Here is a 16,265-nt window from a genome sequence, read left to right as displayed (position 1 = left end):
AAGCTGTGTTTGGCACATCTCAAACGAACTTTCTACTTCTTCCCCAGGTATTTGATTCAGCAGCAAGGAAGAATAGATTGCTGTTTATCCCTGTCATGCTGTGTTCCTGGACAGGCATGTGAGTTCTCATGATGGCGTGTTCTGGTATGCATGAATATGTGTGGGCTAATGTGGAGGCCAGAAGACAACTTCTGGAACTGTTCCTTACGAGTTCCATCTGCTCTCTTTATTGAGACATGGTCTTTGGTTCACCTGAAGCTTTATCGCTAGGCTAACCTAGCTGGCTAGCCATCCTCAAGGTTCCACCTGGCTCTGCTTTCCCAGCTCTGGGATTGCAAGCTTGTACTTCCCACAGGAGTTCCGGGGATCCAATCCAGGTCCCTGTAGTTACAGGAAAGCAGCGCATCATTTTTCTGATTGCACCATCACCCTAGCCCTCCCAGGATGGTTTATTCTGGAGCACATAGTAGCGGAAGCATAACGACGGAGCTTTGAAAGTCTTCCTGATAGCACAATCCATATTACTCTCTGTAGAACGTCCTTCCTCCAATGAAGGACCAACAAGAAAGGCAGACCCAGTCACCAGTGTTAGATGCTCTTACTGTCCGAATCCTAGAGAAAATGTGTCACCTCTTTGTGTGTGTTTCCACAATGAGTGTACACTTTACAATTCTGAGTAAGAGAACTAATCCCCCTAGAGCTGGGTATGGTGGCTCTCACTTCTAATCTCAGCATTTGGGAGGCCGAAGTAGGAAGATTACCAAGAGTTTGTAGCCAGCCAGGACTACAGGGGAGGACATTGACTCAAAACAAGCAAGCAAAACACACACACACACACACACACACACACACACACGCAAAAAAAATCCCACTAAATTACTACTCTGGTGTCCTATGATAGTGATTGAACCTTTGCCGTGAACCAGATAGGGTTATTAACCTGTGAGTGCCTCATTTGATTTTCAAAAAAATCTAATAAAAAATCTTTATCTTCCTTAATTTTCAAATAAGGAAAAGCTGTGATTTCAATGAAGAGTAACTTGTCCTGAGCCAGGGCTCCCATGATCAGACCACTGCTGCCTTCCACTCTCACACCTCCCTCCTTTGCTCTGGTTCCTGCCTGGGGCTTTAAGTAGAGACCTTGTACTTCCAAAGCCAGTGCTCAGAGCTGAAGAAAGAACTTTTACTACTGACGCTCCTATACAAAAGGCTATGTAGAGCCATGAACGCAATCTCTGCAGTTGGGATCATAAAAATCCCATTCCTATTGTTCATGGGCACCTTATGTTGAATTGTGTTGTTTTATACAAGCGTTTGAGATCATAGCTGTGTAAATCAGTGTGCTTCTGGGATGGAGCTTCAATGTGTGTGTGTGTATCTGCGCGCGTGAGTGTACGTATACATAATCTTACTCAAAGTTGAACATAACTGTGTAGTGTGGGTGTCACAGATAGTGACAAATGAGACAAATGGAAGTCAGCTAGCTTGTTCAAGCTGAAGAGCCGGTGAATGGTAGAGAAAGAATTCATATTTGAGGGTAAAAGTATAAAAGCTACCCCCATCTTACTGTGGCTCACAATCTACCTGCCTTGCCTCATTTAAAATACCCGTTAGCCGGGCGGTGGTGGCGCACGCCTTTAATCCCAGCACTCGGGAGGCAGAGGCAGGTGGATCTCTGTGAGTTCGAGTCCAGCCTGGTCTACAAGAGCTAGTACCAGGACAGGAACCAAAAACTACAGAGAAACCCTGTCTCGAAAAATCCAAAAAAATAGAAATAAAATAAAATACCCGTTACTTCTGTGACCCAGCCTCTTTGTCCGGGTAACTCATTAGTTTTAGTTTTTAAGTCCAAACACTCCGTTTAGTATTCTCTACATATTATCATTTATATTCATTAAGGGTGACCGCGAGACAACCCCACGAGGGAATGTTGACCCTCCATACTCTAAACAAATGGGGCACAAATCTCAGATCATCTTCTCTAGGAATGCGGAGACTCAGCAAAACGGCACACCGCTTTACACAAATCAAACGCAACTGACATGTGAAAAATAACAGAGCTGACCATCGGCCATGATAGCTTTGGCACACCTCATATCCCTTTGCTCAACCTCTGTTCCCTCGGTGGAGAGCTGCATCCCTGGGAATGTCTGCCCATGCCTTTCCCACTTACCCCGATGTGAACAGTATAGTTTTTCTAGGAAAGTCCTTTGTTTGTGAGGAATACAGATATTTATCACTTTTGACCTCTAATTGAGCTTGCCCCTCCAAATATTTTACTTACTGCAAATTCAAAGAAATGATTTCAGGTGATGTCAGAGAGGGGCTGATTCTAAACTCTCATTACCCAGGGTACAGTCAGTGGTAGAGTAGGCACTTTTATCTCTGGGCCCATTGATACAAACGCAAAATCTCAGGGCTTGCTCAGCAAAATTCTGAGTCAAGGTCTCCAAGGAAAAAGGGCCACAGGTGGCTTGTCAATACCTTTAAGGATCTAAAAAGCCTGGTGAGAGCCAGCAAAGTGGCACAGCAGGTGAAGGTGCTTGCTCTCAATCTGGTCACCTGAGTTTGATCCCTGAATGCCAGATGAATGTGGAAAGAGACCAGCAACTTCACAAAGTTGCCCTGTGACCTTTACACCCTTGCTGTGGTCACACACACACACACACACACACACACACACACGCACACGCACACACACCCCACACACACACACACACACACACACACGCACACACACCCCACAAATGAAAAATAATCGAAAGTAAAAGAAAAATAGTAGAAATAAAAACATAAAAGTCCTGCAGGTTCTTACCTCAAAATGTGCAGAGGGACTCAGTTTACCTAGATCAGCTTTAGCTTCTAAAATGAAACCCCTGAGGGGTGTGGAAATGTGGCTCAGGAGTTAAGTGTTCACCCTGTCACCCTTTCATGAAATGGCAACTCTTGAGCCCTAGGCTTAGGCAGCAAAAACTTTAAAAGGAAGTCTTTATTTGTCGGGTCAGCCATTCAGAGGAGGCGGCTGAGGGGTGAGGGGCCAGATCACTCCTTGAGATCAAGGCAAGATTACCACATTATGAGATCTGTGCTTTCTTCATAGAACACAGCACCAAATTCATCAGACAAATCAAAGCTACCAGACATCTATCTGCCTGCCTGTCCAGGTCCAGGGGCCTCCGAGTACATCACTCAAGAATGTTGCACACCATCTATTCCAAATGCCATTGCACTAAAACTTCAATTTTGACAGACTCATACCCACCCCATGGAGAAAGAGACAGGAGCAGAGTCACAGAGTCTTTTGGGTTTTTTGTTGTGGTGGTGGTTTTTTTTTTGTTTGTGGGTTTTTTGTTGTGGTGGTGGTTTTTTTTGTTTTGTTTTGTTTTTTGTTTTTCTTTTTGTTGTTGTTAAAGGAGGTTCTCAAAATTTTCCATTCGTGTTCTAATATTTTCTAAATGGAACCCGAGTTCTCAACCACTAAAAGTAAAGTGTGTTCTCCTTCCCAAAATGGTAGCTTACAAAGAGGGTCACAGTTCCCCATTCTTTAAAATCTTTCTCTTTGCTGTGTATGTTTGTAGCAATCCTTGCTCTAACCCTAAGCTCAGCTCTTTGACTTCTCTGGGGCATAACTAATAACATGCAGGTCCTGGCTTAAAGTTCAAAAGTCTCAAGTTCGCATTTGTTCTTTTCTTCCTCTTCCATCCCCATGAGAACACACCTAGGTTAGCCTGCTGCAGACAATAGACATACTGAACTGAGCCAAGTTCACCCAAGGTCAGTCCAATATAGCTAGAGCCAACAAACACTACATATTTTTCAAGTCTAGTTTTTCAAGCTATAAATGTATACAGCGGTATACCTATTTGTGGTTATGTTACACAATATCATTGTTCAAAAAATAAAAATAGAAGAAACCAACTTAATCTGGTTACAGATAGATAGTTCCCAGTGATTTTGTCTGTTTTTAATTAATTTGTTAATTTCTAAAATTTTTTTAGATTACTTATGTACATGAGTGTTTGAATGTTTGTCTACGTGTCTGGTGCCTGGTTCCCTTGGAGGTCAGAAAAGCGCATCAGATTCCCTGGAACTGTACTGTGAAGGGTGTGAGACAGAAGGTGGATGTTCGGAACTGAAGCCAGGTACTCTGAGAGAGCAAACAAGGGCTCTTAGCCTGTGAGCTACCTCTGCAGCCATGAGACTTACTTTATTTGGAGTATGAGTATATACGTGTGTCTGAATGTGGGTATGTGCACACGTGAGCAGGTGTCCTCAAAGGCCAGAAGAGTGGATCTGTTTTCTAGAGCTCAAATTTCAGGCACTGGGAGCCTCCTGACATGGGTCTTGGGAACCACACCCAGCTCCTCTACTAGAAAAGTGAGTGCTCTAAAGTCCTGAACCATCTCTCCAGATACCGTTTTATAATTTTTTTAGAGCATATTTATTTTTTAAAACATTTAGTTGCTTTTAGGAGCAATGATCAACAGGCCAAACAAGATATCAAATAAAGAAAATATGTAGGCAATAATTTTGGCAGGGATATTTTCATATTTGCAAGCAGCATAATTACATGCTCATAATATCATGAGACAATTAGAATGTATAACATATTTCATTTCAAATTATGAAGTAGACATGATGTATAGCATTGGCCTGACTGGTCCCAGTCTAGGGAGGGCAGTCACCTGGGTTATACCTTTCATCTCTAATGTGTGGGTAGAAGAGCTAAGCAATGCTGAGGAACACGGTGTCTTCACTCTTTACACTCAGTTAGTGCAACCTCAAAGAGAGCAGCTGGTAAAATACATGTGTCCCCCGTGGACACAACCTGTCCATCACTGAGAGGCATGTTACCTTGTTGACGCATCTTCATGGTTCGTATCCTTATTGCCTGTCCTCGAACGCGGCCCTCACAGAAATAAGCACCATTAATCTTACTAGCCTTTTCTCTCTTCCAAACAACTTTTTTTGCCCATTCTCTGGTCACATCCTGAGTAACTTCCAGTGGATCTTGGTGCTGGTTCATTAAGGCTTCGAAGTCCCTTCCTATGGTGATGGGCTCATGGGGGTGCCATCCCGAGGCAATGCAGGTGAGGGATGTCTCGGCATCAGACACAAGAGGTAGGGAATTGATCAAGATCAGGTCCATGGCTCCTTCTGCTATTCCTAAAACGAGAGAACATGACGTATGATGATGACATTAACATGGCTTCACAGGTCAAGCTCCTCTTGCCTACGGCTTCATTTGAAAATAGGCATATGAACAGTCATTTAAAATGTTCTGATATTAAAATGTGGCCATATTCCACTGGACAAAATCAAAACTCTTTACCAAGAAATCAAATTCCTTCATTTATTACTTCCAGTTCTCTGCTACATATCCTAACTGCAATATGCTTGAACTATTATTCCTCCCAAACAATATCTGTGTGTATACCTGTATATATGCATGTATATGCCCCCATACCTCTTGAATATAATGCCTGAGACAGAGTTAGACATTCATTAAATGTTTGCTCAATTGAGATAAGTAATTAAAATCATATAATATTATCATAATTAGCCTTTAATTAATAAATTTATGCCATTATACTGCCCACTAAGCATACTAAATGTATAGATCATTTTACAAATGAAAACGAAGCTAGGAGAATAACTCAGCGGTGGAGTGCTCATCTGGCATACACGAGGCCCCGGGTTCAAACCCAAGCATGGTGGGGAGGGGTGCTGGTGTAGACAGACAGACTGACAGGTATAGAAGAAAGTGAAATCTTATTTTGTTTGCTTTCATTGTTTTCCTTTACCCATCCATACGTCGTACATCTACCCTCTCTTCCAGTCCCTCCTCCAGCTTCTCTCTTCCTTCAATACTTGAATTACAAGGGGACAAAACCAAATGTCTTCACTTTGACAGAATGTCACGGAAAGGTGGCTAAGGATCTGAGGCTGACTGGAGTTTATTTACCAGATCTCAGTATTGCTAGCACACTTTGTTGTCCATGCAAGCTGCCAGTGTTTGCTATATGCCGTGGTGTTGTAAGGATGGTCTTACTGAGAGCTGCTACATCCTTATCTGATTCATTGGGAAGAAGAACGTCAAGGTTAAGTCAATGTAAGTAGGACTTATAGTTGGTTGCATCTTATCTATAAGAACGAGAGGGGTGTGGGAGTAGCATAGTTTTCTAAGCTTGATCTCAAAGTATCCCTCTTGCTTCTAACCTCAACGGTAAGATCTCGGGAAAATGTGAAGTTGGCAATAATGCCTTAGCTTCGTTTTGTCGCCATGCTATAATACTCTGACCAAAAGCAACTTAGAAAGTTTATTTAGTTCCTACTTCCAGGTCAAGGTTGATCATTAAGGGAAGTCAGAGCAGAAACTTAAGCAAGAACTCTAAGCAGAGCCTGTGAAGGAATGCTGCTTGCTAGCTTGCTCTCTCACTCAGCCCCTGCTTGTACTTAGTTAGCTTTCCTATATAGTCAGGACCACTCGCCTCAGGAGTGGTGCTGCCCCAGTGCTGGACCCCCTTACATCAATCAAGAAGCAAGACAGCCCTCCACAGACAGAGCCATGGGTCAAGCCGATCCATGCAGTTCCTCTATTGAAATTTCTCTTTTCAGGTAACTCTGGGCTATATCAAGTTGACAGCCGAGGCCAACATAGACAGATCATAAAATTGTTGCAGATAGGATGAGCCAGAAAAACCTCAAAGGGAAATGATAGTTCCAAAAATAGCTCACACCTCCCATTCCGTACACAAACCCAGCCAAGCCCCTGACTGAACATCACCGCACCTCCTGATGTCCTCATTCCAGGCGCGTTCCACAAAAGGCCTTCCTCAGGAAGGAAGCACACTTATTCCTCCAACTGAAGTTCCATCCAGCCCGTTCTCTGGGCCCAGGCAACTGACTTGCCAAAACCATGACGTCTGATCCCATCTCAACCTTAGCACTAGGCTATGGCTCATTTTACAACTTTAGGAAATACAGGACAACACAGTTGGTTTGAAAAGACTAACGAGTCAGGAATTAGGTTTCTTTATGATCCAGTCCCTTTAAGCTACTTCTTACTTTCAATGATGAAAAATGGAACTATATGCTTGAGAGTCTGAACTTGGTCGCATTTGCCACCTTTTTCATTATATCAATTATATCAGCCCTCCTGCATCAGTGAGCTCTGCTTTCAGTTTTAACAGGAACCATTTGCAACAGAGATAGACCATTTATGACAGAAACAGGATTGCATATATGGGCTCTAAGTAACAAAATACCTACTAGATTCTTAGAATATATATTTAAAACCATCTCTTTAGTTTTCTTAAAATAGAGTCTATATCTGTATGTGTCTCAATAACTTTTAGAAGGTGATACATGAGACTAAGCTCGGAGGTGACCCAGCAGGGTGATCAGGAGGAAATGCTAGCAGGAAATCTTTCACCCTCTACTTAGGTGTGCCAGTTGAAAATGTCAATGTCAAATGTAATTGTAAATGTAGGTGCAAAATACATACATGTCATTGCCCTTCCCTTGGAAAAAACGTACATGCCATTGCCCTTCCATTGGAAAAAAGTGGGTCAAGAGCCACAGTGGGCCCTTCTGCAGGAGGCCAACACCACGGCTGTTGCTACTGTGTCTTTAGGAATACTTGGGAAACTACAGCAGTGTTTGGGTGTACAGGTGTATGTGCGTGTAAACATGTAAATGCATACGGATGTCGGGAATGTAGATTAACCTCAGGTGTTGTTCCCGGGAGCCATCCCCCCTTGTTGTTTGAAACAGGGTCTCTGACTGGTACGTGGGGGTATTGATTAGGTTAGGCTCACTGGCCAGCAAGGCCCAGGGTCTCTGCCTTCCCAGGTCTGGGATTACAAGAATGGAGCAGTGTACTTGGCTTTCACATGGGTTCTGAGATCTGAACTCAGATCTCCACGCTTACATGGCAAGCACTTTGCCAACCGAACTACCTTCCCAACTCCTTTTCTTCGTTGTTGTTTTTAATGTTGAACTCAGGACCTTGAGTGTGCTAGACAAGCACTCTACCACTGAGCTATGTCTCCGGCCCTTAATGTTGGTTTTCATACTTAGATTTTCCTCCAGCTGATATTGCTGTGGATAGTAACATATTAACAACATTGAAGAAATGAAAACACTTTTCTTTAGAAGTCATCACAGGATGACTTTAGACCTGAATCAACACCTGTTTAAAAAAATTAAATTGAATTCAAAACTAGAGGAAGAATTATGCTTTTAAATGTGATTTCAAGGAATCATTATTTTCACTTTCTTAAATGTATTTTGAAGTTTCTGAGAATAAACAGGAAAAAAATCAGTAGAATGGATTCAACCCCTCTCTCCTCGTGCCACCCACACATTCAGGTCTTTCTGAGCTACTCAAGTTTGGACTGTTTTTACATTTAGACCCTACATTTGATTTTATTTGACAAGAAAAAAAATGACTTTTAATTAAATGTATTCAAAGGTCATCAATTTTTAACTCATTTTTCAATGGATGAATGAAAGATTTGATCATGAATGTCAATGAGACCTCACCCACTGACAGACAGCAATAGTATGCTCCAAATGGTATACCCCCAAGTGCCACATGGCTCCAATGAGCAACTGGTGGTTAACCTGGGTCCTTGGCCTTGAAGGACTGGCAAGTTCAGAGGAAAACAGGGTTAAACTATCCCCTCGCTTTTGTAACAGAAAGGGATATCTTAAAGTCATGTGCTTTTGCAATGCCTATCGGTTCTTTCTTGGCCCAAAGCACTTCAAAATCCAGGTGAAGGGCAGTGAACCTCAAAAGCAGTTCTGGAATTTAGACCCTTGTGATGAGCCAAGGAAGCAAAGATAATGCAAAGGCTAAGCAGAATAGTTGGCAATTGTGGGAGTTGGAGTACAGTTATAAGAGGAAAATTATCCTCTAAAAACTGTTATTTTATGTCCATTAACTAAATACTGTTTATTCATTGTTTATTTATTTTATGGTAAGCCCTGGGGATCTCAAATCTCCCATGGCTTACAACAAAAAAGAAAGACAGATATAGAAAATCACACTGAAGAAAATAACATTAGTACCATGATGGGGATTGCACAACTCTATGGCGTTGTTTAATAGCCAACTTAACAAGATTTGACTGGCACAGGAATGGAAAGTTTGTAAATATTTGGCATAAAAGAGTACTGGGGTCAGTGAGGTGGCTTGGTGGCCTCTGTTTGATTCCTGGGGTTCATGTAAATGTGGGAAGGGAGAACTAACTCCATAAACTTGTCCTTTGACTTTGATGCGTGTACTGTGGAACACATACACGCACACACACACACACACGTGCACAAGGACACACACACAGACACGGATGTAGATACACACACGAACAATATAAATAAACACATTTCTAAAATAAAACAAAAGAGGATTGAAGTTACTGAAGCTATGAAAGTCGTGAAAAGACAGAAGAATTTTCCCAGAAGGGTAACTACTGGTCAGGTTTCTAAAAATAAATGACTAAATACTTAGTAGGATTACCTTCTGGTATCTTCTTAAATTCTTAAATTGGTCCTAAAGTTGCCATTAAAATCTACTTGTTGCATCGTAAAACCTATGTTAAATTACCTTTAGGAGTTTCTGCCTTCTCATCTCCAGAGAAGGAATCCAGTTTCCTGACCCTGTTTGCAACAGGGTCACCCCTTTCCCGTTTGTTCCCCCATGATTCTTTCATGTTCACAGCAAGTGTTTGAGCAACGGCTTCATGCTCAAGGTTCCTTCTAAAAGGTTAGGCAGCTAACAAAATGATACCAAAATGCACAAGACTGGAAACAACGAAGGCAGTTACTGTTTTATTGAATAGCGAGGCGTTGAGAATCTGGCAAGAGCATCCTGGATATGAGTAGGTTATGTTCCTCCCACCAGTTCTTTTCATGCAGGTGTTATGCCAAGCCGGTTTCTTCCAGGGGCATTCCCACTTCCCTTCCCTGCCAAATGAGGTCCTTGTCTGTCTGATGGGGGGAAAGACATTTTCCCCCATCTTCAAATGCCAGAAATTTCCATAGAGAATAAATGATACAGGTTAGTTATAATTAGGCCCAGACAACTGGTGGCAACCTTTTTATTTCCAGTGATGAAGCCGAGCATCCAGCCAGTTAGATTTTGTTAGACGTTTGGCACATGTATGCAATTGACATGCAAACTCTACCCTGGGGGGTGTCAGAAATGGAAGGAGTGTGTTACCATCAAGCTGAGGACTTTCAAAAAACTGAGGCTTGTCTGATAGAAGCCGCACATTTTACAACAACAACAAAAAAAGAGATCAATAATCATCGTCATATAAAAGGTAATGCCAGTCCTGAAGTTCTCATTTTTCTCTGGAACCCTTTCTCTCAGTCCAGGGTAATAATATAAGTGACCTAATGGATACTGGATGTGGGGGATTTAGAGCATTTATGACTCTGTCTGGGTAGCATCGAAAGAAAGTAGAACAATGGAGAAAAGACACTGAAGAGAGGCAAAAAAAAAAAAAAAAAAAAAAAAAAAGGCAAAGAGAATAGAAATACCCAGGGTTGAGGGTTTGAGGGTTGAGAACTCTCCTACCCAACTTTACCGGAAGAGGCTTTTACAGTTTGAGTATGAACTGCACGCCACAGCCTCTTGTGCTCACTGTTTAGACCTCCGCTCGCCATGCTATTTGGGGAGGTATTAAGAGAAGGTAGAGTCTTGCTGGAGGCAGCCAGTCACTGGGCGCTTCCTTCAGAAGGCGACCTAGTCTCCTCCTCCTCGCTTCTGCTTCCTGTGGCTAACATGTGAGTAACCTCTGCCACCGACTCCCAACGTGTGATGTGCCACTTCACGGCAAGCAGAGTCAACAACGTTGTGAATCATAGACGCAGACCTCGAAAGTCACGAGCCAGTTGAAACCCTTCCTCCTTATGTCGTTTTCTTACGGATTTGGTCACAATGATAGGACTGACTAACACAGAGGCGAATTCTCTACCTGAAACCTTGTTTATTCATTACAGGGAAATGTGTCTGGTATGGCCTGACCCTGTCCTTAAACTCAAGCCGCTTTTTCCTTCTGGCCTCTTCTGCTACCTAAGTAGACTTCCAAATCCCCTATTCTTTTATGCTGCCCCAAAAGGTATATGTCATCACCCACAAAAGGACACCTCCCTTCTCCATGACAGCAATAAACAAGACTCCTTATCTCTTCAATGCCCTGTTCTTTAGCTCCTAATAAAGAGAACAGTTTGATGGGTTGTCCTGAACACACTCAGAAAGAGTGTCTAGGAATCGTCCACTGAAAACCAAGAAAATATGTTTACCATGAAAGCAATCCAGAATCATGACACCTTCTGAGATTGACAAAGAAAAAAAAAATTAGACCACTAAGAGTTTACTATTACGCCATTCAGGTAAGAAAACTACTATTTGTATTATACACTGAGCAGAAAACACTGTTACGGCCTTTACAAACACTGTGTATTTCAAGTCTCAAAATGTTGAATAAAAGGCATCTGTAGTCCATTTTGTAGGTTAAAAATTTAAAATCCCAAGCCAGACATGGCAGTGCATAGCCTATAATCTTATAATTAAGAAGAGAAGGATCATGAGTTTACACCCAGCCTAGGCTGCATAGAAAGGATTCTGTCTCAAAAAGAAAAAAAAAAACTCAGTATAAAAAAGCTCAATATATCCAAGATCCGTTGGTATAAATATGAAATTTAAACTCATATCTTACTGTTAATATATCTACTATGATTCACCATGTTTTGTTGCAAATACCATGAAGAAATCTACTTTTCCCATCATTCTACCGCTAACAATTAATAGAATGCTTGGGACCTAATCAATATAGACCCCACATTCCTAAATGAACAAGACTAGATGCTGGGGGAGATAGCTCGGGCAGCCTAGGGTTTGATGCTCAAGCCTGGCACACTGGTATTCACTTGAAATCCCAGAACTGGAAAGGTAGAGAGAGGCGGTTCCTTGGGTCTCAATGGCCAGCCAGCCACGCCTAATTGGTGAGCCCCAGACCAACAAGGGACCCTGTTTCCAAAATAACAAGAAGCATAATGACTGAGAAATGGCACCCAAGGTTTTTTTTGTTTTGTTTTTGGCTGCCACATGCATACCCACAAACATGCATGAGCACCTACTCACTCATGGGTACACTAACATGCACATATATACACAAAAATGAGACTGTAATACATATAGTCAATAAACATGTAAGTATTGTGTTTGGTGCTACATATTGTGTTTGGTGAAGAGAAGAATAAAATATAGTCTCTGCCCTCAACAGACTCACAGTCTGTTCGTTCAAAGGCATAATCAAATCCTGAAGGGAAACACTGACGGATTGGACTATAGAAAAGGCCAAAAACATCTCCACAGCTAAAGAGTGCTATATGAATAAAGTTTTTCACTTGGTGGAAACATCACTACACATAACACTTAAGGATAACATCTATAACATATTAAAAATCATAGAAATCAACAAGGCAATGGCTACCTGTGGCTGATAAACTGCAAGGCATAGGGACCAGGAGTGGGGCAGAAACCATGTGGGTGCTCGCTTATGACTTGCACATGCCCACTTACTACTCCATTTCCTTGATCATTTTAAGTTTTAAAAAAAGTATTTAAATAGAAAAGAACACACAACAAACCAAATTAATGAAGGGTTCCAATTTGTCAGCGACTTGTCTATCCCCTTCCTTAGAGAGTGAAGAGATGAAAAAAAAGGACTCTGCTTGGCTGGCCTTCACCTCCCCAGTGCCCAGGCTCTGTGTCTGCAGACTACCGATATGTCTAATATAATTGGGTTGAGCTGGAAGAACTCCAGCAGCAACCAAAGGTAATTCACCTTAAACCCTGGGAGTTGTTTTGTGATTTGCTAGTTGCCTCAAACAGGCAGCCACTCAGGGGACAGTGAAAAAGCCCATACCGATCCTTAGTCACATCGTCCTCACTTTAAAATGGGAACTAATTTATAAAAGAATTGATTCTTGCATTAAGGGATATTTGTATTAGCATGGCAAAAGGTTGTATTCTACGCATGCTGCACGAAACCACAGTCTCTGTTGACCCCGCAGATAAAGATAACTGTTTCACTACGAGGTCTGGGAGCTAAGGTGGCTCAGAAAAGAGAACTGCCAATGCTTTGTGTCCTGCTGTGCGCCTGTGCTCCCTTCCGGTAAACTTCAAACACTCATGCACAGGAAGCAGGCCCAGGCCGAAGGAGAGCTAAGGAGGACGGTGTGTTTCTTTCTGAAGCCCTTTGATTCTTGCCCTCTTCTTGTAGGGTTGACCTTAATAGGAAGCCAACTCTCTCCACAACGAAAAGCCGTTTGACACACTCTTGGGCAGGACAGGATAAAGGTTACTGAGGAATGCACCTGAGACATTGTCATAGATATCTTCCCAGGGCTAAACCAAAACCCGGTATGTCTCGGGGCCTCGTAGCCCTCCCTGACGTTTCTTTTTGATTTTTTTTTTAAAAAATTACATTCCTTTCTTTGTGATGTTGTGTGTGTATGTACGGACACACACGCATGCACTCACATGCATGCATACCTACATGCCATGGGATATGAACATTTTAAAGTTGGCTCTGTCCTTCCAGGTGTGATCAAACTCAGGTTGATCAAACTCATGGCAGACTTTGATGGCAAGTGTCTTTTTCTGCTGAGTCCTTGGGGCAAGAATTACAGATTTTGTTGTTTTAAAATCCAGGAACAAAAGTATTTAGCATTTTCCTAAGAAAAAGGTACATGCTACCAGGCACTTTCATGTAGATCTCCTGGGTCCTCACAATGTTCTTATAACAAAGACATGCTTGACTGGCATTTTAATACTAAAGCAAGGGGGTGGAGGATGGATGTCAGTTTGATTTTTAAACCCCACAAAACTTTTGGCAGCTGTCTCTTATTAACTAGTCAGACTTTATTTAAAATTTATTTTATTTTTTGAAAAAAAGAAAACAAACTACCTATATTCATTTTACATTCCAATACCAGTTCCCACTCCCTCCCCACCTCCCATTCCCTCTACCTTCCCCTTCACCCACCCCATCCACTCCTCAGAGAGGGTGAGGCACATTGCTTTGGGGAAGGTCCAAGGCCTGCCCTACTATCTTGGCTGAGCAACTTATCCATCCAAAGAGAACAGGTTCCCAAAAAAGCCAGTCCATGCAGTAGGGATAAATCCTGGTGTCATTCCAGTGGCCTCTCGGTCTGCCCCAGCCATACAACTGTCACCCACATTCAGAGGGTCTAGCTTGGTCCTATGCTGGTTCCTTCCCTCTCTGGCTGGAGTTGGTGAGCTCCTACTAGCTCAGGTAAGCTGTCGCAGTGGGTGTCCCCATCATGGTCTTGACCTCTTTGCTCATATCCTCACTCCTACTCTTCAACTGGACTTTGGGAGCTCAGTCAGTGCACCACTGCTGGGTCTCTGCCTCTGTTTCCATCAGTAACTGGATGAAGGTTCTATGGTGACATTTAAGATAGTCTTTAGTCTGACTAGAGGGCAAGGCCAGTTCTAGCGCCCTCTCCTCTATTGTTTAGGGTCTTAGCTGGGGTCATCCTTGTGGATTCCTGGGAATTTCTCTAGAGTCAGGTTTCTTGCTAGCTCCATAATGGCTCCCTCAATCAAAATATCTCTTTCCTTGCTCTCATCTCTGTCCTCTCCCTTCCCGACTATCCCATCCCTCAAGTTCTCCTCCCACTTCCCTTTCTCTCCTCTTCTTCCCCTCCCACCCTCCCTTCCCTCCACCCCCATGCTCGCAGTTTTGTCAGGTGATCTTGTCTATTTCTCTTTTCCAAGTAGATTTTTTTCTTAGATTTCACCTTGTTACTTAGCTTCTCTTGGGTCATGGACTATAAAGTGGTATATTTACACAATGGAGTACTACTCAGCAGTAAAAGACAATGGCATCTTGAAATTTGCATGCAAATGGATGGAAATAGGGAAAAAAAAATCTGAGTGAGGTAACCAAGACCCAGAAAGATGAACATGGTATGTACTCACTCATAAGTGTATACTAGCTGTAAAGCAAAAGATATTGAGCCTATAGTTCATGATCCTAGAGAAGCTACGTAACAAGGTGAACCCTAGTCATAGATTTTTAAAGATGGAGAGAAAGTGGACCGGCAACTCTCTTGAGGGAAAGCCATCAAAAAAAAAAAAAATGAAAATCAGAGAGCTTCATTATACATTCCAATCAGGCTATTTTCACTTTAAACCAAATGTATTATGCCAATTTTTATCCACTATCAATGTGTGAGATAGGCTCTCACCATGTTGCCCTGGATTCCTGTGCCTAAGCCTTCTCCCACCTCAGTATCCCAGGAGGCTGGGACTACGGGCATGTACAACCACACCTAACCAGTATACCATGCCCTTGCCCTTCTCCAGCTACTTCCCATCCTTCTCCACCCAGCTCTAGAGCCATGGAGGATATCTGCGACTTCCCAGGTCTCAGCTACCGGATGATAGCACCAGCAAGAGCGAAAGATGGCAGAAGAAGTTTGCCGGGGTAGTTGTTCTTGCAACCCCCTTGTCCCTGAGCCTCTCTTGCCATTGCTCTCTCTAACTGCTACCCTGTGCCTGTGGGTCTATCCTGACAATAGCAATACCTATGAACAAACAAACCATACTTTCTGTGGATTGGGAGTGGAGTGGAGGATGCTGGCTTTGCATTTATTCCCCCAGCCCTGGGCATCTCCCTAGAGTTCCCGTTTCTTTACAGAAAACAGTTTGCAGATCATTGCTATAGAGTATCTGCTAGATCTATTTTTCAATTATACATCTTATTAAAATTATTTTAACAGTGCAATAGCTGTACATTATTAAGTACCTATCTCAGATGATAACTAAGTGCATTGTAATTCTTGCTAGCACCACATGATTTGGATAGTGTATCTTCATACTACAGACAAGGAAATGGGCTCAGACAAAGGAAGGACTAGAGGTGGCTGCATGAGACTTCCAGTGGGACACATCCTGGAATCCCTCACCTTCCTCTTCTGACAGTCTCTCCTTACACATTGTGTGACACCACTCATTTGCCTGAGTTCTTTACCTATTCTAGTAAGAACACATGTGACTCTATGCTCCATGCAAAAGACCATGGATCGTCAATAGCAGGTTTCTCTTAGATCTTTTAACACTCAGCAAGTGGCATTGCCCTCGCCCCAGAGCAAACTGCCTGCTAAATCCCAGGATGCGTCAGAGATGTAGAATGGCCAGGCTGAACTCAGCCTCTTCTCTT

The 16,265-nt window shown here is 42.6% G+C and overlaps 1 protein-coding gene across 2 annotated transcripts in view; it reads right to left on the bottom strand.

The window, feature by feature from the left end:
- The window catches only part of Tek (TEK receptor tyrosine kinase), a 104,513-nt gene that overhangs the window by 63,173 nt on the left and 25,075 nt on the right, over window positions 1-16,265 (bottom strand). For both annotated transcript variants that reach the window (XM_005352740.3, XM_005352741.3), the window contains exon 2: window positions 4,855-5,166. In XM_005352740.3, the coding sequence (XP_005352797.1) occupies window positions 4,855-5,166 (312 nt within the window). The remainder of the gene's footprint in view (window positions 1-4,854; window positions 5,167-16,265) is intronic.

The sequence above is a fragment of the Microtus ochrogaster genome, chromosome 10 (assembly GCF_000317375.1).
Source record: "Microtus ochrogaster isolate Prairie Vole_2 chromosome 10, MicOch1.0, whole genome shotgun sequence".
NCBI classification, from domain to species: Eukaryota; Metazoa; Chordata; class Mammalia; order Rodentia; family Cricetidae; genus Microtus; species Microtus ochrogaster.
This window is presented reverse-complemented; position numbering and strand designations above follow the sequence as displayed.